The sequence below is a fragment of the Meles meles genome, chromosome 15 (genome assembly GCF_922984935.1).
Source record: "Meles meles chromosome 15, mMelMel3.1 paternal haplotype, whole genome shotgun sequence".
Classification (NCBI taxonomy): Eukaryota; Metazoa; Chordata; class Mammalia; order Carnivora; family Mustelidae; genus Meles; species Meles meles.
In genome coordinates this window covers 19506485-19529726 of record NC_060080.1, presented here as the reverse complement: position 1 = coordinate 19529726, position 23242 = coordinate 19506485, and the positions used below count along the sequence as shown (strand labels likewise).

Genomic DNA, 23242 nt, shown 5'->3' with positions numbered 1-23242 from the left:
GTCAAGGTCTTCCAAATGTCCTTCATTCCAGGTACCCTTAGTATCTCCATTTTTTTTTTTTTTCAGAGTGTTCCTTGGTCAAAGGAAATATTCAGGTTCAAACAACTTATTAAATATTTATGCCCTAACAATTTATTTGCCATTTAAAAAAATAATACACATAAATTGAAAGAAAGTTTTTTATTTCATCTTAACCACAATAGGATTTGTGCACCTGTTGGGCATTGCACAACTTCTCAAACCTTGGAATCAGGTTAGACAAGAGCACCCTCATTTCCTGATTCTCATTGATTTTGGTGCTATAGTTGCTTATTCATAGCAACCCCTGAAAAATCCAGCTTCCCAAATACATGATATAGCCAAGGAATATGGTGCCACCTATTGTTGAAATTGTAAACAACCTTGAGCTAGTAGTTTTCACTTTGTTTGCCTTGAAAATTTAGAATGTAAAATATCCCACAGATAACCCCTTGGATTACCCTGAGAGGATGTGGGGCACCCCACTGCACAGTTCCAGAGCCATAGGATTAGATATTAGTGTTGTTGTTACAATGTTACATTTCCTGATTTCCATAAATATCCTATTGCTATGCAGGAGAAAGTCCTTAGGAAATACAAATTGAAGTATTTATGGATAAAGAAACATGTGTAAACTACTCTCAAATTATTCAGAAAAAAAAGTGTGTGGGGGGGGACGCCTGGGTGGCTCAGTGGGTTAAAGCCTCTGCCTTCAGCTCAGGTCATGATCCCAGGGTCCTGGGATGGAGCCCCACATCGGGCTCTCTGCTTGGCAGGGAGCCTGCTTCCCCCTCTCTCTGCCTGCCTCTTTGCCTACTTGTGATCTCTGTGAAATAAATAAAATCTTTAAAAAAAAAAGTGTGTGTGTGTGTATGTATATATATACATGTATATATATATGAATATATGAATAACTGATATAGTAAAAGAGATATAATGTAAAAAATGGATGAATCTGGATGAAATGTATATACAACTTTTTTCTGCTGTTCTTAAAACTTTTCTGAGTGAAATTATTTCATAATAAAGATTTTTTAAAATGCAACACAACACTACATTTTTAAGGTGGTATATACATCGGTAGTAAAACAATTTTTAAATGCCTGGAAATTAAAAGCACCAATTCAGATAGTTGCAACCTTTTAGAAAGAGGGAGGATGGATGTATTGGGAAAGTACACACAGTATCAGTGAAATTTCATTTGTTAAGCTATGTGGCAGATGCAGCGGTGTTCATTATATTATTCTTTGTATCTTTAACCAGGTCCAAAATATTTCATAATTTACTTTAAAAACACAGATTTAAAATATGTACTCTTTAATATATAGGAAAGCATACAGCTAGTTGCTGGGGAACTATCATGTACTTCATGTGTATCATCACTTGCAATTCTTACCCTCACCACATGCCCATCTTATGCCAACAAAAAGTATAACAAGGCTGACTCCAGAGTTTATGTCCCTAACCCAGAGCATACATCCGTAACCCCCACTTTCTAGGTTTGTACTATAAACAGCTAATGCACACTTTCTTCCTCTTCTAAAAAAAAAAAAAACTTTTATTATTTTTTAAAAGATTTTTTTTTTATTTGAGAGAGAATGAGGGGTGGGGAGGGGTGGAGGGAGAAAGAGAGAGAGAGAATGAGAGAGAGAGAGAGAAGCAGACTCGCTGATGAGCACAATGTCTGATATGGGGCTCTATCCCAGGACCTGAAAATCATGATCTGAGCTGAAGGCAGCTGCTTAACCAACTGAGCCATTCAGGCATCCGCACATTTCTTTCTTCTTTCTGTATTAAAGACTGGAAAATAAAAGGGGTGGGGAGAACCTGAAGAAGAAGAAGAAGAAAAAAAAGACTGGAAAAGAAAGCTAACTTGTTTGCCTTTTCAATTCAAATTAAATTGCACACCCAATAGAAAATATGGCTGTACATTTTCAAACCTCAGAAACATCAATATGAAAAAATGGTAATAAATTTTAATCTTTGGCCTGTTTTACTGCCCATATGCTCAATAGTGTCATACATAATCAGTCTTTTAATAAGTGAAGATTTGACATTTTGCAATTATTCTTCCACAACAGTTGTATTACAGGGCCAAAGAAAAAGTTTATTGCTTTGATTTATTAAATTACACTGAGCGGTCAGCATCTAGATTTGTGAAGAATCAGTATAAATTCAATTCTTTTGAACTTTAAAATATCAAAATTCTGACCAGGACTTATATTTCATGGTTGTAAAAAACCTTAAAAGCTTCATTAAACTAAATTTTATTACTTGGTGATTATAAATACAACCCAGAGTAAGCTTCTTTCTTAAAAATCATGTTTTAAAAATAAAATGTTTGAAAATAAGAAATTTTAAGGCTTTATTCGCTGTCTTCCTGGGATGTATTTCCTTTAAGATGTTTAAAGCTACGTGAGAACAAAAATAATGCTACTTTCGCCCGTGTAATTTACTCGGAAGTCGGTAGCCATTCTTTTTCAAGGTACTAATCATCTGTCAAGTTCTATTTAACTTCTGTAACTCAAGATGATGACTCAAAAATTTACTGTTCCTTCCGGACTGTTTTTTTCTCTAAGCAGATCCTTTTCTCATCCCCTTGAATGAGAATAGAAAAGTCGTTATTTTAGGATTCGCTGTTATTCTACCGTCATGTTAACAGTACAGGGAAGGCGATCACAGATGATGGGGTTAAGTTTGAATGTGAGTGGGAGGGAGAGGAAAATGAAGGAGCAAACAGCTACAAGGACACACACACACACACACACACACACACACACACACACACACTCCCCTTCATAGACGATCACAGATGATGGGGTTAAGTTTGAATGTGAGTGGGAGGGAGAGGAAAATGAAGGAGCAAACAGCTACAAGGACACACACACACACACACACACACACACACACACACACACTCCCCTTCATAGAACTGGAAGTCTAAGAAATGTCTAATCTGAGCTTTCTTCACACACACACACACACACACACACACACACACTCCCCTTCATAGAACTGGAAGTCTAAGAAATGTCTAATCTGAGCTTTCTTCACACACACACACACACACACACACACACACACACACACACTCCCCTTCATAGACGATCACAGATGATGGGGTTAAGTTTGAATGTGAGTGGGAGGGAGAGGAAAATGAAGGAGCAAACAGCTACAAGGACACACACACACACACACACACACACACACACTCCCCTTCATAGAACTGGAAGTCTAAGAAATGTCTAATCTGAGCTTTCTTCCTACAGAGAAGGACTATGTAATAAGAAGAGCAATGACTCGACTAAAATCAGTCTTGACTCTAAATGGACAAGCTATGTTTTTAACAATAGTTAACGGGATTCAGATCTTGCCTAACGCCCCTGTTCCAGAACCAGGGCACCGACTTCTTCAGTTCCCCGCAAGAGAAACATAATATGGGAAGGCGGGGGTTATTAGTGCAGACGGGCCCACAGGGACGGAAGAATTCAGAAAAACACCCCCAAACATACTATGGTCTACTTCCGAATTTTTAGCGCGACTGGGCCTGGACCCTCACTTCCAAATACTCCCAGCCCGAGGATCTGCCCCAAACCCCCAATACATTTCTACCACTCGGAGGTGAAACGTTAACAAACGCCGCTGTCCTGGCGCTCCCGCACCCCCGCCGCGCTCCGGGGATAAACCCAGCACTCCCCAACGCCGACTTCCTGCGGAGAGACTCAGCCCCGCACATCTGCGCGACTCCTGGGAACAGGTAATCAAAACCTCGTCCCCAGAGCCCGGTGATGACGTCACGCCGCCCCTTTCTAGCATCGCGAGACTGTCTGCTCCCACCCCCCAGTTCCCAGTGCTCCCAACCGCCCGCGCCCGCTGCTAGGCAGCGGCGGGGATGGCGAGCCGCGGAGCCGGGGCGGTGACGATAGCAGCGAGCCCACCATTGGACGAGGAGCCCTGAGGGACGGGCCAGCCTGGTGAACAAGGAGATAGCGAGGCGGGTGGCCCCGAGAGAGCGAGGGCAATGGAGGCCAACATGCCGAAGCGGAAGGAGCCTGGCAAGTCCCTGCGCATCAAAGTCATCTCCATGGGCAACGCTGAAGTGGGAAAAGTGAGTACCGCGCTGGGAGGGGCGGGACCTCAGCGCGGCGGGGCGACGTGCCCATTGGCTGGGAGGGCGGCCACTCAACTGCCCGGGGCCCGGCCTCCTCCCCGCCCCTGAGCAGGCCCGGGTCTCCTGCTAGGGGATGCGGCTCCGTGAGGAAAACTCTCCTGACCTTTTTGACCTTTGGTTGCCCCCCCTCCACTGACGTCACTCTCCATAAGAAGGTGTCTCCTGTGGCCGCTAACCCTTGAATGTATCCCCAAAAGAGTAAGGAGGCCTAGGTCTTTATGTCAGGTCGTCTGCATACTACCCTATCTGCCTTCTAGGTGACCTGTCCAGGACTTAGAGGTGGAGAATAAAAGTTTAGTTACCCCAGCAGTTCTTGGGAGCCTAAGGGACCTTACCGGGATGCATGTGAGGATTGGAGTTTGTGAATGTTGCTCCGCGGACATGGAGCCCAGAATCTATTTTAAGAACGCAACGGAAGGTGACATTTTTCGCAAGGGAAGTGCAGTGGAAGTCACGGAGCCTGCATTTTGTGTATTGCTTTTGTTTTTCTTTCCGGTGGTGTCATCATATTCATTCTCTCAAAGCCTTCGTCCTACCACCTTTCTCTTGGCTGGATCTAGTGGGTCCCAGCTGTAAGCTCTCCCATAGTTTGGGGGGGGGGGGGGTTGTCGGTGGGTGGGGGGCAAGAGGGACCAAAGGCCTTACCCCAAGTGAATTCTAAACTGTCTCCTCTTCACTCAAACTGTCTCCCTTTCTGGGTAAGTGGAAGCTGTTGGTTAAGAACCTCCCAAGGTCATCAAATCAATGACAGAGACAGGATTAAAACTCGAGTCTTCACAGCCTATTGCAGTTCTCGCTCCATCATCGTATGCTGTGAAAATCAAAAGAGCCCTTAATGGAGGTGTTTAGGCGGGTGCTCTGCCCATAGTTGATGCTCAGTAAATGTTTATTAGTGCCTTTTCTTTCCATTTAGCAATATCCTGTACTATTTATGTATCTTTGTATATGTATGTATTAACAGAAGTTCACTGAAACTCAACATTTATCGAACACCAGCTATGTGCCAGGCATTAAAAAGAAAAGAATAAAGCCTTTAAAAGGTTTAATAGTGAGCTGACTAAGTAAGCATGCATCACTTTTACCACTTTCCTGTGCCTAATGGTGCAACATTAAAAATAGCCCCAAATGCCCAGTGTCACATTTTTTTAACATTGTTCTATACTTATTAGCCAATGCAATTAGACAAGAGGAAAAAAAAAATATGAGATACAGGAAAGGAGAAGGCAAAATTATTATTATTTATCTAATGATATGATTATTTATCTTGAAACCCAAAGAGAATTAACTGAAAAACCTTTAGAAACAATAAGAAAATTCAGTAAAGCAAAATTAATATGGAAAAATTAACAGCTGTAGTATATCAAATGGTATTTTTAGTATATAATTGAGAAATTATTTTAATTTACAATAACAGCCAAAATAAAATGCCTAGGTTTAAACTTAAGAAGAAGTAGGTAGGACCTATATAAAGAAAAATTTAAAGCTCTACAAAGTGACATAAAATTATTAAGGCACATGGAAAGATATACTTTCCCCTTAATTAGGATCACTCAATATTTTAGAGATGTCAGTTCTTTAAAATAATCTACAAATGTAATTCAATCCTAGTAAAAATACTAGTTAAAGGGGCACCTGGGTTGGTTAAGCGACTGCCTTCGGCTCAGGTCACAATCCCAGGGTCCTGGGATCGAGTCCCACATGGGGCTCCCTGCTCATTGGGGAGCCTGCCTCTCTGCCTACTTGTGCTCTTTCTCCCTCTGTCAAATAAATAAATAAAATCTTAAAAAAAAATACTAGTTAAGATAAAAATAGTTTTCTTTTTTTCCTTTCAGAACATAATAGAAAGTATTAAGGTCCTTATGAAAAATTAAATATGAGAATAACTAAGAAAACTGAAAAAAAAAAGAAAACACTACCAGATAATAAAACATATTTTAAATTACCAAGTTTTTCCTATTGATGCTGAGAAGGACATAGAGACATCAGTGGCATAGACTGGAGTCCAGAAATAAATCCAAACACATAAGGAAATTCAATACAAATTTATAACAAATATAGTAAAGTGGTAGGAAAGTAGGGACCATTTAATAAGTACTGCTGGAACAACTATTTACTGTTTAGGAGTGAGGTGGATTCCTCTTGCATTGCTTTCTCAAAAATGAATTTTAGGTGGATCAAAGATTTAAATGTAACTTAAAAGAAAAAAAAAATTGCCAGGGCACCTGGATGGCTTGGTTGGATAAGCATCTGACTCCCGATTTTGGCTCAGGTCATGATCTCAGGGTCATGAAATTGAGCCCCATGTCAGGCTCCACGCTGGGTATCGAGCTTCAAGATTCTTTCTGTCCCTCCCCCTCTTCCTTTCCCCTCATGCACTCTCTCTCTCTCTCTCTCTCTCAAAAAACAAAAGCCTTACTTATAAAAGTAACACATATTCATTTTAAAGAATTTGGAAAATATAGAAAGATAAACAATTTTCAGTTAAAAATTAAGACATACCCTAGTAAATAATCTTTGGCTCAAATGGCAAATCAAAACAAATGACAAAATAACTAGAAAGCAGTTAAGGAGATTCTATACTGAAAACTTCAGGACAAAATTAAACCTGTAGTCAAAGGAAAAACACATTATTTTATTCATTCTAAAGAAGAGAAAGAGAAAAACTAAAGGAACTTAATGGTTTTACAACTTTGTGAGTGTACAAAAAGCCACTGAAGTGTTTACCTTAAAAGTGTGAATTTTGTAATATGGTATATCTCATTTCAAAAGACTAAAGGAACTTAATACCTAAGACATTAGGAAAAGGTCACAAAATAAGCCAAAAGAAAGTTTGGAAAATGAAAGTTAATAAAAAAAGAAAAGTGCCTTAAAAAATCTACTTAAGAAAAAAATAGAGAAAATGAAAAATTACAAGATTAGTACTGAAAGAGAGACATAATCACATACTAGAAGAGATTAAAAGAATGACTAGGGAATATTACATCCAGTTCTGTAGAAGCACATTTGAAAATGTAGGGGAAATGAAGGACTTCCTAGCAAAATATAAATGACCAAAACTGACTCAAAAAGAAGTAGAAAACCTAATCCCCTAGTCACATAAGAAGAATTAGAAAAACAATAAAAAGATTTATCCTTCTAAAAGGTATCGGGATCAGATGGCTTCATGAATAAGCTTTATTTAAGTTTTAAATAACATATAATTTCAGTTACTTAAATCATTTTAAGGCAAAGAAAAAGGTGAACAGCTCTCCAGTTTATTGTATGAAGTCGTGGTAACTTAACTAGCAAAACTTGATATAGTATCAAAACAGAAAAGTATATCCCAATTTCACAAATATAGAGAGATGTATAATTTCTTAAATATCAACAAATAGAATTCCACAGTATATCAAAAATAATTCACCTAGCAAGGAGAGTTTATCCCTGGAATGCAAACATGGTTCAATATTAAGGAGTTCATCAACAGGGGCACCTGGGTGGCTCAGTGGGTTAAGGCCTCTGCCTTCGGCTCAGGTCATAGTCCCAGTGTCCTGGGATCAAGCCCCGCATGGGGCTCTCTGCTCAGCAGGGAGCCTGCTTCCTCCTCTCTCTCTCTCTCTGCCTGCCTCTCTGCCTATTTGTGATCTCTGTCAAATAAATAAATAAAATCTTAAAAAAAAAAAAAAAGTTCATCAGCATAATTTGTTACATTAACTGACTACTGGAGAAAATTTTTTCAGTACTGGAAAAACATTTGCTATAATCAAGTAGTCAATCCTAATAAAAACTTTAAGCAGAATAAAATGAAACTACTTAAATATGAAAAACAATATTTATTATTAGCCAACAGCAAACATCATAGCAAAGTCTATTTCCATTAAAATTAGGTACGAAAAGGATACTAGCTATTTTCCTTTATTACTCAGCATTGTTTTAGAGGTTCTAGAAATTCAGTAAGAAAAAGGGGATTTCCAAGGGCTTGATCTTCTCTATGGAAGAGTCCTACAAGTTCTCTGTGGTCTTTGTGTATATCTGATTGAGCTTTCTGCCTTGGCAGTCAACCTACTCCAAAGACCCAGTCCAGTTATCAGTGTCCTCTAGGGTCAGACTCTTTCTAACATCCAACTTTGAAGCTTGCCCTAATTTTAGATTTCTGGTTATATTTAATAAATATTTTCCTGTTAAATTAGTTGAATTGAGTTTTCAAATGTCCTTAAATATTGTATATACTTCTTGGAGTTTACTTCTCTGTCTTAACAATAGATATGATAATCCCTCCAAGTAATCCGATACAGCTCTACTCTTTTTCATTTGCATATAGTCCACAATATGCAAACATTCCTCTGTTGATGAGAATTCATGTCATTTCCAGCTTTTCCCCTACTACAAACAATGTTGCAATAAATACTCTGTGTGTGTGTGTGTGTGTCTGTGTGTCTGTGTGTCTGTGTGTGTACACACATAAATACTGGTTTTCTAATTTCTATAGACTAGATTTCCAGGGGTAGAATGCTGAGTTTAAGAGCATATTTTAAAAATTTTCATAGCTATTGCCAACTCTTCTTCAAAAAACTGTGTTTCTACCAACAATATGGTATGGAGGTACCCTTTTTCCCATATCCCTGCCAACACAGGTGTTGTCATTCTTTTAAGGACTCCCAGTCTGGTTAGTGAGAATTATTACTTTAATTTGCATTTCATGGATTACAGATGAAGTTGAGCACCTTTTCATATGATTATTGGCTATTTGGATTTGCTGTTCTGTATATTTATATTCCATATTCATTTTTCTATTGGATAATGTGTCTTATCAATTTTTCTGGTTCAGGGACATCAGAGATAATAACTTTTGCCAGTCATATAAGTAATGAATATTTGTCTGGATATGTCATTGTCCTTTAATATTTTTACAAATATTTGCCATATAATTGCTTTTGTTATTATTATTATTTCTTTTTTTAAAAATTTATTTATTTATTTGATAGAGAGACACAGCGAGAGAGAGAACACAAGCAGGGGAGTGGGAGAGGGAGAAGCAGGCTCTCCGCTGAGCAGGGAGTCCGATGTGGGCTCTATCCCAAAACCCTGGGGTCATGACCTGAGCCAAAGGCAGACGCTTAACTCACTGAGCCATCCAGGCACCCCTGTTATTTTTTATATACTCAGTTGTGCCTGTCCTTGTTTCCTTCCTTTTTTTTTTTTTTTAAGATTTATTTATTTATTGGTTGGGGGGAGGAGGGTCTGAGGGAGAAGCAGACTCTCTGCTGAGCAGGGAGCACGATGAGGGGCTCAGTCCCTGGACTCCAGGCTCACAGCTGGAGCCAAAGGCTTAACCGGCTAAGCCACCCCCACATTCCTGTCCTTTCTTTTATGGTTTTTGAGTTTCCTTTCTTGGTTGAAAATGTTTCCCTAAGGTTGTACGTATGTTGCACATTTCTTTTGCACTTGATCTTAGCCAAAGGGCCGAGAAGTGTTGGTGCACATTTTCTTCTGAAATTTTTGTAGTTTTATTTTTAAATTTTGAAATCACAAATTCATCTGAATTATTCTGTATTTAGAGAAAGGCCTAGCTTGTGTAAGTAGCATTTTACCAAATAAGTCACTCTTTTCCCCTTAACTTTAAAGATTTTATTTATTTATTTGAGAGAGACAGTGAGAGAGAACATGAGAGGGGAGAAGGTGAGAGGGAGAAGCAGACTCCCCATGGAGCTGGGAGCCTGATGCAGGACTCAATCCTGATAGTCCGGGATTATGACCTGAGCCGAAGGCAGTTGCTTAACCAACTGAGCCACCCATTTCCTCTTAACTTTAAATATCACCTTGGTCACTTTTAAACTCTCTTCTTTTCATAGGCTCTATTTCTGGGCTCTCTCTTCTGTTCTACTGACCTATTTGTCTATTCTTATGCCAATGTAATATTGTCTTGATTGGTTTCAGACTGTATTTTAATATCTATTAAGGTAGGTTCCCTCTTCTTTCTATTGTCCTGCCCCATTCCTCTTTTTCATATTTTGATTAGTTCTTCCCAGATAGTTGTTCTTTCACATGAATTTTAGGAAAATTCTATTAAAAACAGAGGCCCAAACCTGTTAAGATTTTAACTGAATTTGTGTAAAAAAAGAAAAGTGCCTAAAAATCTATTTAAGAAAAATAGTGAGAGCAAAACATTCTCTCTGTATGTATGTTATTTAACTTACAAGAGCTTATAAGAGCCTAAGGACCAGGAGCCCTATTTATGATAATAGAGAGTGGTTATTAATACAATTACTTAAATATGTGTCTTGTGAAATACTTATAACTAGTGTTTAAATAGTGTACTATAGTTAAAGGACTGCCAGGCCTCTTAATCTCATGAATAATTTAGAAAAAGGCTATATTCATTTTCCCAAGCTATTGTGAGAGAAAATATTTAAGTGCGTTCAAGCTATAAAATGCTTTTAAAAGTATAGCCTCTTAGCAGTAGTCACTCCAAAGAAATTTTTCCTTCAGTTCACAGTAAGCTTATTAACTGCTTTTTAAATTAACTGTCTTATTTAATTTAGGTTAACATTCATCGGGGAAGGATTTGAGCAAAATAAACTTCGTTACTAGCACTCCCAAGTAAACTGTAAGTTTCATGAGTGCTAAGGGTTGTTGTTAATATACAAGTCTTTTAAAATTGGTTTTCACTGGCACTGAGCAAATTTCAATGGCATGAGCAAAAAGATAGAAGTAAGATACCAGCATTTGTTGTCCTCAAATAGTTTACCATCTAGCTGAAGAGATAATGTGAATATGTCCATGCGAAATGATAACTTACAATACAAAACCATGTATGACTGCTGGTGTGTGTGTGTGTGTGTAAAATATATGTGTGTATATTAGTATGTGTGTAAAGTATTGGAAGAGTTCAGATGCAGGCAAGATCTCTTAAAACCTGGAGCTCAGAACTTGAGCTGGGCCTTAAAGGACAAATAAGATTTGGAAAGAAATGAGAAAGCTCATTCCAAGTAGAGGGAAAGTAATGAAAAAAGCTGGGAAGTCAGGTGTCTGGAAGTTTGTAAAAATGGAGAGTTTATATTAAAGAGTTCAGACAGGGTATACAGATTAGGGCCTGATTATGGAGAGCTTAAATAAAGGACAAAGGAATTTGGGTTTCAAACTTGGCACTGAGAAACCACTGAAGATTTTTGAGTTAGGGAAGTAAAATGTCAGTGGTGCCGTATTGACTGAGGTTGGGAGGAAAGGAAGGCAGAAAGACCAATAAAGAATTTCCTGCCGTTGTCTAGGAGTAGATGATGAGAATCTAAACCCAAAAGGTGTAAGTGGGAATTGGAATGAGGAGGAGGCAGGAAACCTTCAGAAGGTTTAGAAAAGCTCAGAATCAAACATGGCTCTGATCCTCTGTGGTTGGGAAAATGGTGGTATTAACAGAACCAGGATGTCAGCAGGATGAACTGATTTTATGTATAGGATTAGGCCATTTGGGGACATGTCGAATTTGAGGTAACAGCAGGACACCCAAGTAGAAAGTCGTCTTAGTATTGAATGTATAAATGTGTTTTTGAGAAGAGAGGCCAACGTTTTGGTGGTATTGTTGAAAGCATAAGAGTAAGTCTTCAAAAGAAAAGAGCACAAGAATGGAGAACTAAACTGAAAATATGTTTGGTGTTAAGGAAGAGTATTTAAGTAATTTTTCCTTAAAATTTTCACTTTTAGCATTTGTTTTGGTTCTTTGAAAATGCTTTCTCTCTCATTGTGGTGAGTGAAGAAACCATGATGAAGAACTGTGCTTATTTTGTATGTTTCCAGAGTGTATTTACTAAAAGCCTGCATTTTTTTTTTTACCTTTTTAGAGCTGTATTATAAAACGATACTGTGAGAAAAGATTTGTGTCTAAATATCTTGCAACCATTGGAATTGACTATGGAGTCACAAAGTAAGTACATTGTTTTTTGGGTTATATACCATTAAGTTATATGGACCTTTGAACTCCTATAAAATGATGTATCTTGAAATTGGTACTCTGAAAATAAATCAGGAAAGATAGTAATAAGAGACCTTTACAGAAATGTAGTGATCATATAATTTGTTCATCACCGAGCACTTTCTTTTTTGCCAGGCCCTCCCTTAGGTATAGGGTCTACAGCAATGAGCAAGTTAATAGAAAGCCTAACTGACAGATGTGCCTTTTTATGACACATTGTTTGTATAAATGGGTCCTATTAGCAGATGTGTTCATAGAGCATTTTGAGACATTCTTTCTAAAAAGTCTGAATATTATGTGGAAAATTTTCTACCAGATGACATCATTTATTGGTTTATGATCTTTATAGCCTGTTGGTATCTAGAAAATGATCTGGGAGAAGTAAAACTGGAAAGAAGTGGGGATTTACCTGGAGATGAATCGGGTGGGTTGAGCTTGGGGAGGTAGGATTACATTAGCAGGAAATAATACTGCCAGTGCATAGAATTGAGGTATACAGCACTCTCCCGGAGGGTGGAATTTTAGGGACTTACTATTCTGGCCCTAACCTGCCTCTTCTTCCCTCTTGTTTCATTCCTTTACACACTTTACCCTCCCTCCACACTGCACTGCTGTCCTCATGTTTTCCTGTCTCAGTGCCATTATTTATTCTGTCCACCTGAAATGTCCTTTCCCCTCATCTCTCCATCTGTCAGACTTTTCAAGATGTGAAATGGTCTTGTTCCCATGTGGTCTTGGAATACCTCCTTTATTAGTGAAGGCTCTTTTTGGTTGCAAACGACAGAAATATTAAACTTTTCTATGCTGTTTATGGTACTTAGAGTAAATTGCCACATGTCGTTATTTTTATATGTTTAATGTCTCCTGCTATATTATAAGCTCCACGAAGAAGGGGCTGTTCGTATAAATCATCCCCAAGTGCCTGATCCAGTGCTTGTACAGAGTAGATACTCAAAAACTATGTATTATTAGGTAAGATAGGACTGAAGAAGAAGTTTGCAAGATTAGAATATGAGGGCAGCTTTCAAGAAGGTGGACTAAAGGGGCGCCTGGGTGACTCAGTGGGTTAAGGCCTCTGCCTTCGGCTCAGGTCATGATCTCAGGGTCCTGGGATCGAGCCCTGCGTTGGGCTCTCTGCTCAGCATGGAGCCTGCTTCCCTTCCTCTCTCTGCCTGGCTCTCTGTCTGCTTGTGATCTCTGTCAAGTAAATGAATAAAATCTTAAAAAAAAAAAAAAAAAAGGTGGACTAAAGTGGTGGGTGTATCTGTACTTCAGGACACAGAGTTTCATCAGTGATATGGCAGGAGATCCTGTTTAAGGCTGTTCTGTTTTGAATCCATGTAAGTAGCTAATTTATTCCCCTGAGAAATGAGTATCACCATATTATGCCAGAGAACTGTGGTCGTTTAGTCAACAGACTATTCTATTTCGGGCTGAAAGTTTCTGGGAGAAAGATGGTTGTCCCATGGTGAATCAGGAGGCTATAACTGAGAGGAACCCAAGTCAAACCAGCTCAAGCAAAATAATAATAATAACAATAATAACCATAAATAAAGGATATTAATAAATTCATATTCAGTTATAAGGGTGCTGGGCCTTAGAGATGGCTGGAAGCAGGGACAGAATAGAGCCAGATCATTCACTCCATCTCTCTCCACTTTATAGCTTCCTCTACATGGCTTCCAGCAGATCTCAGACTCACAGTGTGAATTTTACTTCCAGAGAGGGACCAAAGTTAGTATTCCAAGTTTAAAAATCCCAGGGAAGGGGTGCCTGGGTGGTTCAGTCATTGAGTGGCTGCCTTCAGCTCAGGTCATGATCCCCGGGTTCTGGGATTGTGCCCCACATCACGCTCCCTGCTCAGCGGGAAGCCTGCTTCTCCCTCTCCCACTCCTCCTGCTTGTGTTCCCTCTTTTGCTGTCTTTCTCTCTGTCAAGTAAATAAGTAAAATCTTAAAAAAAAAAAAAAAAACAACTCAGAGAAGGTTTGATTGTCCAGGTGGGGACAGGTGTGTTTCCCCAGCTCAGTTGACTACGGCCAACAGAGCGGCATCACTAAACATAGAGCCGAACCCATCTGAACCACAACTACAAGAGGAAAGGGGAATACTCTGGGATAGTCAAAATAATAGATACCCATTCCATCCTCCCTGTTTCCAACATGGTGAAGCTCAAATTCCAACATGCCGAAGAATTACTTGTAGAGTTTATAAAAATGCAGATTCCTGGGGCGCCTGCGTGGCTCAGTGGGTTAAAGCCTCTGCCTTCGGCTCAGGTCATGGTCCCAGGGTCCTGGGATCGAGCCCCACATCGGGCTCTCTGCTCAGCAGGGAGCTTGCTTCCTCCCCTCTCTCTCTCTGCTTGCCTCTCTGCCTGCTTGTGATCTCTGTCTGTCAAATAAATAAATTAAAAATCTTTTTTTAAAAAATGCAGATTCCTAGGACACACCCACCAAAATTCTGATTTGCCAGGTCTGAGATGGGCCACAGGAATCTGCATTTTTAACAGTCTCTCATAATAAGGATACAGGTGGTCTTCAGGCCATAATCTAGGAAAGCACAACCTTGAGGTAATGAATTATCATTTTTCTTAAAGTAATTGCCTCTGTCTGGCATCTGAATTAAATTAACCTCTTTGAGTTTCAATGTGTGAATACATTTTTGACTTTATGGCCTTTAGTTACATCCCCTCTCAGCTGCTATCTCTTTAAGGCAAAATTTTCTAGTATAAATTATTATACCAGATCTTCTCCAGATGCTCTCAGGCTCTGTTGTTATTTTGTTTTGCTGTTCTCACATCCTCTTTTGTAAGATGGATCCTGATTTCACAGATGTTAAAATGAAAGCAAATATGCATTTTGGAATTGATGAAATATGGTAGAAAATTCAGGAATAAAGAAATGATTAGTGGTTAGCTTAATTTAAGTCTACAAGTAATATAAAACAACTGTAGGAATTACAATTTCAGAATAGAAAGTGGATGTTATAGATGCGGACAAGGTAATAATAACAATAAACAAACCAGGAGGTAGTACAGGGACAATGAGAGCAAGTACCGATGTCTTTGTATCCTGGAGGAGGGTTTCATGTCAGTGCTGTGTAAACTAAAACACATCACTTAAAAACATAATGATTCTACCCTGTTAATTTATTGCGAATAATTCCTATTCTTAACTTAGAGGGGTCTTTTAGGAAATATTTCTTGTGATGAGGAAACGTATTTAAAGTTCAATAATTCTAGTTCACTTCAGTTCCTTTTTCTTTTGTTAAATTCAATAACAAGTACATTTCATACTTTTTATTTTAAAATAGGATAATCTCATTTTTATTAAAAAATACTTATGCTCATCAGTCGTATCTATGCATAGAAGAAGACTGCAGTGATGTTCATCTATATTGACGAAGGTTTTTTCTGGGTGTTAGGATTCGGGATAAATTTTAAACTTTCATCTTTGTATTTTTCTTTAGTGTTTGAAATACTTACAATATTTCATTAATTTTTTTGCCAGTAGTGATTTTTCTGGAAAAAAAATAAAAAGGTCAAGATGCAAATATGCTACCATGTTGAAAGTATTTAATTCTAATATGAATGGTTATTATTTTTCCTTTTTGTTCTTTTCTCTATTTAAAAATTTTTGAAAACAAGTTGACTTGCTTTTGCTCAATGAAGATCGCAAAACACTTTAGTGATTTTTGATCAATGAAGATCAACAAAAACACTTTAGTTATTGTTCTGGGTGGTAACCAAGCATAACCACTAGTAATTAAGATGTCTTCTTAAGTGAAAATATTTTATTTTCCTTCCTCTCAGTCCTACTTGCCCCACATCAGTTTTCTTAGTTCCATGGTAATAGCCACCATTTGTTAGTGGTGACTGACTGAAGTATCAGTCAGTGACAGACTGAAGTATCTTGAGGTAAGCTGAAGGTAAATGAGGGTGCTTATTACCTGGGCTCAGTGTTCGGAAAATAAGGAGGGCAAGATGATCTGCCAAATTACCAGCTTCTGTTGTAATGATTATCTGTTACCAAGAAGAGGCACTAAGAAAGCCTCTTCTAAATTTCATATACATACCTTTTTAAAATTAATAAATGATGTAAATGTTTTCAATGGGAATGCAGAAGCCATAACCTTCTTTGGAATTGTTTTCACTTGAACATTTCAGGGTACAAGTCAGAGACAGAGAAATCAAAGTTAACATCTTTGATATGGCTGGCCATCCCTTCTTCTATGAGGTAAGAGAGCCTTTTTGAGAAAATCTGCGTCCAGTATTGTCAGTGGGTTAGGGAAAGGTCCGGAGTTATTAGAAACTACCAGTATGCAAATCATGTATAAAATTAGGTGAATTTAGCTGGTGGGTGTGGCTTCCTTTCTGAGCCTTAACTGAATGGAAACCTATTGGTCTTTTGTTCCATCCCCTTAGATAGTGGTAGGAAATTCCATTGCTAATGTTTCAAACACTTAGATAAGAAATTTTAAATTTCAAAGGACTCTTGCTTTTATGCTTTATACCTTCCTGATCGATGGCCACCATTCATTCACCGCATACCAGTGTGTCAGTTTCTGTGTTGGACGCTGGTCATACACAGTCCCTGTCCTCGTGGAACATAAATATGTCAGAGAAGACGGATGTTAAACAAATGACAGAATGCTTGGGAGCATTTAATATCTAGGCTAGTATCTGGGAGGACAGGAAGTCTTGTTGAAGGAAGCAACATTTAAAGTAGGCACTGATGGATAAGTAAGAATTATGTAGATTGGTGGGAATCCAGGCATGATGTGATACAAAGGATAGTTTTGAGTGACACAGACTGTAATAGTTTGGAGAATGAATGTCTCTCATGATGGGGTCACACTGCCTCACAAGTTCATCCTTTTCACCGTTAAAAACTCTAGATTAACAACGCCCTTTTGAAGGCTGTCTTCCTTTGACTTTCACTATTGATCTTGGCCTTGTTTTTGGAACAACATAGACTGAGTCTGTGCTTCTACCGTATAACCTTTCTAATATTTGTTAATCCGCTCCTTTTCGGTAAAATATTTTCTAGTCCTGCCCCAGCCAGCTAGGCTTCTCAACATCCTTGGTAGATAACCTCTAGTTGGCTAACGGGAAGCTGACAACTGAGCACGACATTCCAGATATTGTCTGTGAAAAACACTGAGTGTTCCTTTACTTTCTGTCATTAGACGCTAGACGTCTTATCGATGCAAACTGAAATTACAATAGCTGTCCCCCCAGTGTAATTAATAGAAGTTTCTTGAAATCACCACTTCTGAAGTAACTTTTCTCTGAATAGCTTCGATTTTTTCTTTTTTGTCAAGTATTTACTTGTCTGTAACTCAAACCCTCCTTTTTGACAAGACCAAAGCCATCTCCTCCCTAAGCCCCAAACTGACCAAAGTATATTTTTGCTCAGCACACAGCGGGTGAAGCGTCTGTAGCCATTGTCATGACCCCTGGCTTCCCCCCGTCCTGGAGGCCTGTCTTCCGTTGAAGCTACTACTGTCATCTGTCCTCTCGACAGGTTTACCCAAAGGGCCTACTGAGAGAGGCCAGTGTGCTTAGCCTGTGAGAGACCACTCTCAGAGGACAGTGTCAAAGAGAGGAACGTGAGGGAATGCCAGGCCTGTATCTTCACAGTGATTTTGCTTCCACTGATGCACACATCATTCTGGGACTTGCTGGTATGAGACCCGAGTGATATTAAACTAACAGCTTTCTGTGGCCTACAAGCTAGAAAGTTTGCCATCTCTGCCCTAAGAAATAATCCCTTAGCATCCTATTTAATTAAACTTTGGGTGCTGCAAGACTTCTAGGACTAACATCAGAGAGCTGTTTGGGGGCTGAGAATAAGAGAGCCATGGGGGACTGTTGAGGCTTCTCCGTTTTTATTTTGCAGATGGGAACACCAAAGCTGGAGGTGGCAAAACCACTTACTCAAGATGACAGAGGTAGCCAGTTGCTGAGCCCAGACTTGAACTTGAGTCAGTTGAAAGAGAAATCCATGAGGCTTGCCTAAACCTCTATTTACACACAAATCTCCCTCTGGATAGCATAATTTGCATTTTGAAATTCTTTGGCTTCTTCTTACATTCCCTACATTCAGCTCTTCTTGATTTAAAATGTCTTGAATACTTACACCTGGTAGGCCCTGTTGGCTGACACAAAGACGGACATATCAAGACACATGTCTGTCACTTGCGGCCTACTGGGGAAGGCAGCTGTACGTGCTACCAACTATAAAACCAGACAGGAAGTAATATGAACACTACTAGAAGCACAAAGGCTGTGGTATTTCAGGGATATAGGGGTTAGAGCCTGTTTGGCAGGGGTTGGGGGTTAGATGATAAGGTGTGGGGAAGGAAAAACTCCGTGAAAGATGCAGTGTTATAGCTAAACTTGAAAGATTAAAGATAAAGGGCGCCTGGGTGGCTCAGTGGGTTAAAGCCTCTGCCTTCGGCTCGGGTCATGATCCCAGGGTCCTGGAATCGAGCCCCGCATTCGGGCTCTCTACTCAGCGGGGAGCCTGCTTCCACCTCTCTCTCTATCTGCCTCTCTGCCTACTTGTGATCTCTGCCTGTCAAATAAATAAATAAAATCTTTAAAAAAAAAAGAAAGATTAAAGATAAAGAGGTGTCTGTTTCGAGAGGGAGTTAGACACAGGGCAGGTTTAGGGAATGAGAGACTATCCACTTTGAAGGACAGGAGGTAGGAGGAGGATAAGACTGGAAAGCTGGTGGAGGACTGATCAGAAACTTTCAACACCAGTTAAAAGAATTTGAAATTTAAGGGGTTGGCAGTAGGGAAACGCTAAAGAATTTTTGAACCAGGGCTTTGAAAAGATAAATATGTAATGTGTATAATGTTGCTGGGAGGTTACTTAGAAAATTCTTACAGTAGTAGTCAAGAGGTAGTTTAATGTTGGCACACAGAAACGGAAAGGAAGTGACAGGTGCAGGGAATCTGGCGGAGGCAGGCCCTACGGGATTGCTTGTACCTGCAGAGTGAAAAAGGAGAGGAAAGCAGCAAAGGTTAACACTAGACTTTCAATCCACATGGCTCAGAGAATGGTGCATTCCTTTCATCACTAGAAGTTCAAGAGAAGGAAAAGATTGGGAAGGAATAAGTTGGAGGGTTTCCTGTTGTACATATTGAATTTGAGATTCCAGCAAGACATTGAGCGGGGAGAGTCTAGGGTTAACTAGAAACGCAGGTCTGGAAGCACAAATGAAAAGGCTCACCTTGGAGCTTCTCCCAGTTGAAATTATGCAGGTGGTTATGTTGTCTGAGTTGGAAGGAAGGATTGGAAAAGAAAGGCTGCAGGCCTGGGATGGGATTAGGGGAATTACAGCAGCCAACTGGAGTGGGAGCAATGGAGAGAGGAGGAGTTGGTAAGAGACCACAAGAAAGAACCCGAGAACGTGGCGTATGGGAGCCAAGGCAGCGAGAGTTTCGGGGAAGAAGGCAGAGGCCCATTTTCACTTCTGCAGGTGGGCTGAGGACCTTGAGGACTGAGGGGAGAAGACCTGCTGTTCATCACTTTAATTCTTTGTGATTTAATTGGTTTTAATTTAGGAGATAACTGCTTCTGTTTCTACAAATTAATAGACATTTGCCTTCTTGGCCCAGGCGTCTGTCTGTACCCAGAAACCTAAATTTCATGCCTGATGTGTGTAAGAAGTCTTCATTTCTTACTACAGACTGGTATGGGCGTGTGCCTACTGGAATTCTCTGAGACAAATGAGTAATACATGGCCTCTGTCAAGGTTCTTACTGGAATTTTGGCCTGAAATCCCTGGTCTGTCAATGTTACTCCACACCCACTCGACCTGTCCTTCCTCTGCCACTTTCATGTGCCCTATGCTTTGTGCTGCTGCTTCCTAGAATTATAGTTATGCCCCAGAAGTGAGTTGCCATTTCTAGCAAAAATATCGAAGGTGGACCATCAGAGGAAGGTGAGAAAGGCAGAAGATGCAAATAGACATTGTTTCACAGGCGCTGTTAAGTACTTTGCCTTCATCATCTCATGTAATCCTCGGAATTACCCCGTGAAGGAAGTAGTACTGTCCCCATTTGATACATGAGGACACTGAGACACAGAGAGGTTAAGTGACTTGCCCAAGATCACACAACTAGTAAGTAAGAGTGACTCTATAGCCATCACATCACTGGGGCTCTGAGTTTGGAGTTCTGAAGTTGGTGTGGAGACCCGAGAGTCAGGGAAGCTCTGCCCAGCATCCTGGGGAGCCTCCTCCAGGCTCTGGTACATAAATGGCCGTACCTCTTGCTGATGCTCATGTCATTTTTGCCTGAAGTTCTTCATTCTTCCTGAGAAGAGCTTTATTCTATAGAATTTGTGTTATTTTAAGATCTACTAATGAGAACTAAAGATGGATTGCCTCTAGGGAGTGGAGCTGGAGGTGAGAAGGGCTGAGGCAGGAAGCTGTTACTTTCATCACAGGACCTTGTCCTCCTAGGGTTTTTCTTATCATGTTACTTTGATTTTATAAAAAGTCCGCTAAAGACCAGTAGATATTGAGATACAATAGCAAATACTATGTATGCACAAAAGAACGCCCTTTGTTATGTTAATGACTGTGAGATAGATTATAAAATCACAAAACCTCCAATTTGCACATCTGTTCTTTTATGTGAAGGTTCGTAATGAGTTTTACAAGGATACACAGGGTGTAATACTGGTCTATGACGTTGGGCAGAAAGATTCCTTTGACGCCCTTGATGCGTGGCTGGCAGAGATGAAGCAGGATCTTGGACCTCACGGAAACATGGAAAATATTGTATTTGCAGTGTGTGCCAACAAGGTAACTGCTTTGGACATTGTATGCTCAACTTTCCGGATCCATTATGGGAAGAGTGCAGCTCTGAGTTTTGGGGAACAAATGAAAATAAAAAAAGAAATCCTTATTCTATACTATAGGAATCAACAGATTTTCAAAACATACATCCCTAAAACATAAAGAATAAAAACACAAATTCCCATATGTTGGGGTATTTATCCATTTTTTTCTGGTGCTATACGTGGGGAAGGATATTAGTGACAGAGCAGGAGAAGGGGATCCTAATAATTACACTGTGGCCTTGATTAGAGAAGGGACAGTAATTAGGTACACAGCATGGATTATGGAAAGGAATGGAAAGCAGACTTGAGTGTGGGAGATACCATGAAGCCAACTTTCACAGAGGTGAAGTTGAGGTGAGCAGTTTTCTTCAAGGATAAAGTGGGAAGTGTGGGAGCAGGCACTTGTCATTTTGCCATAGAAAATCAGTCTATGTTCAATATTGGCAAATTTTTTTTTGTCTCTTTTGGTCCTCGTAATTGTATATACTGGTGCTGGGGTTCATTTAAGAGTAGTTTTTGCCTCAGAAGAAGATTGATGAAGACCTCAGGGCCTGTGCTAGTGGGTCAAGGTTGGGGTCTTCTCTCTGCCCCCCAACTTTCTATTTCAGATTGACTGTACCAAGCACCGCTGTGTAGATGAAAGTGAAGGGCGTCTGTGGGCCGAAAGCAAAGGCTTCCTGTACTTTGAAACTTCAGCACAGACTGGAGAGGGAATCAATGAGATGTTCCAGGTAAGGTGGCATTGTTTTGTTTGTTCCGAGGCTGACCATGCCAAATTTTAGTTTAAATTATGAGAAGCAAACATATAATAGGAATTTCTCATTAGAATAAGTGTGTTCTTTTCAGAAGCTGGTGAGAAAAAGATTAAGAGAGAGAGAGTGTGTGTGTGTGTCTGTGTGTGGTATCTGCCTGCTGTGTACTTGTACTGGCTGATCATCAGAATTACTTTGGGAAATTCTTAAAAACACAGGTTTCCAGGCTCCAGAACTACTGGAAGCTTAGTGCTTATGATGGAGCTCGAGAATCTATATTTTGGAAAAGCTTTCCAGGTGATTCCGATGATCATCAAGTTTAGCAACAGTTATTGTATACTTATAATAGAACAAAGATTTTCTTGAGAACCACCTTCGGTTAATGGTGTTACATTTGCATGAATAGGTAGATGGAAGGATTACTTTGGCGAAATTGCCTTGCCATAGCTGATATAATCCTATATCGCAGGAGCACAGTTAGAGAATAGGAGCCTGGCATTGTAGAGTCCCACCAATCACACATAAAAATAAGGTCTTACCCACCAAGTAGACAATGGAAGGAGGTACTCATATTGCAACCTGAATGGATGGTGATTTTTTTAAAAATTACTAATCTTGAATAATTTTAAGGGACAAGGTTTATTTATTTACTTATATAATTTTTTTTAGAGAAAGATGGGTAAGGGCCAGAGGGAGAGAAAGAATCTGAAGCAGGCTCCATGCCCAGCACAAAGCCCAATGCAGGCTCGATCTCACAACCCTGAGACCATGACCTGAGCTGAAATCAAGAGTTGGACATTTAACCAACTGAACCACCTGGGTGCCCAGAACAAGACTTTTTTTTTTTTTTTTTTAAAGAAGATTTAATTAATTTATTTATTTGAGAGAGAGAGAGAGAAAAAGAGAGAGCATGAGCAGGAGGGGCACAGGGACAGGGAGAGAGAGAAACTCAAGCAGACTCCCGAGCGGAGCAGGGAGCCTGATGTGGAACTCGATGTCATGACTCTGAGATCATGACCTGAGCTGAAACCAAGATTCAATGCTTAACCAACCATGCCCCCAGGCACCCCAGAACAAGGCTTTTTTAAAATAATAAATTATAAAGTCAACTCTTGGTTACAGATACATTTGGAAGTAAGTGGTGACATGAATTATGCATTTTTTTCTCTTATGAATATATCTTGATATTTTTGGGAATTTTTAGCATTTCAAATAATGTAACTATACTATAAAGAGTTGTTCTTAATTATTGAGTGGGATTTTATTTAATCTTTTATGCTGAATTTCTTTCTCTTAAGATGTCACTGCCCCTATTAGAAGACAGGTTTCATCCTTGGCTGACAGTTTGAATATGGCATCATAGCTTCTGTTTCAAGACCAAATAAGGTTGATGTTGGCTTGCCACATCCTGTTCTATTGAGTACATGAACCTGTGTGAGTTTGTACCTATTTATGTGCAATAACGGTACTTGATCATTTGAATAGTGTTTTACTATT

General features: G+C 39.6%; 1 protein-coding gene across 6 annotated transcripts in view; it reads left to right on the top strand.

Moving 5' to 3' along the window:
* Positions 1 to 3893: 3893 nt before the first annotated feature.
* Positions 3894 to 23242, top strand: part of DNAJC27 (DnaJ heat shock protein family (Hsp40) member C27) — a 30639-nt gene continuing 11290 nt past the window's right edge. For 5 of the 6 annotated variants that reach the window (XR_006815166.1, XR_006815165.1, XR_006815167.1 and 2 more), the window contains exons 1-5: positions 3894 to 4126; positions 12004 to 12086; positions 16298 to 16367; positions 20791 to 20955; positions 21602 to 21724. Coding sequence is in view for 3 of the 6 variants with exons in the window: in XM_045979990.1 (XP_045835946.1) it covers positions 4040 to 4126; positions 12004 to 12086; positions 16298 to 16367; positions 20791 to 20955; positions 21602 to 21724 (528 nt within the window). In the remaining 3 variants the exon portion in view is untranslated. Of the gene's footprint in view, positions 4127 to 12003; positions 12087 to 16297; positions 16368 to 20790; positions 20956 to 21601; positions 21725 to 23043; positions 23159 to 23242 lie in introns of those variants that run through there. The other variant, XM_045979991.1, reaches the window with a different exon arrangement.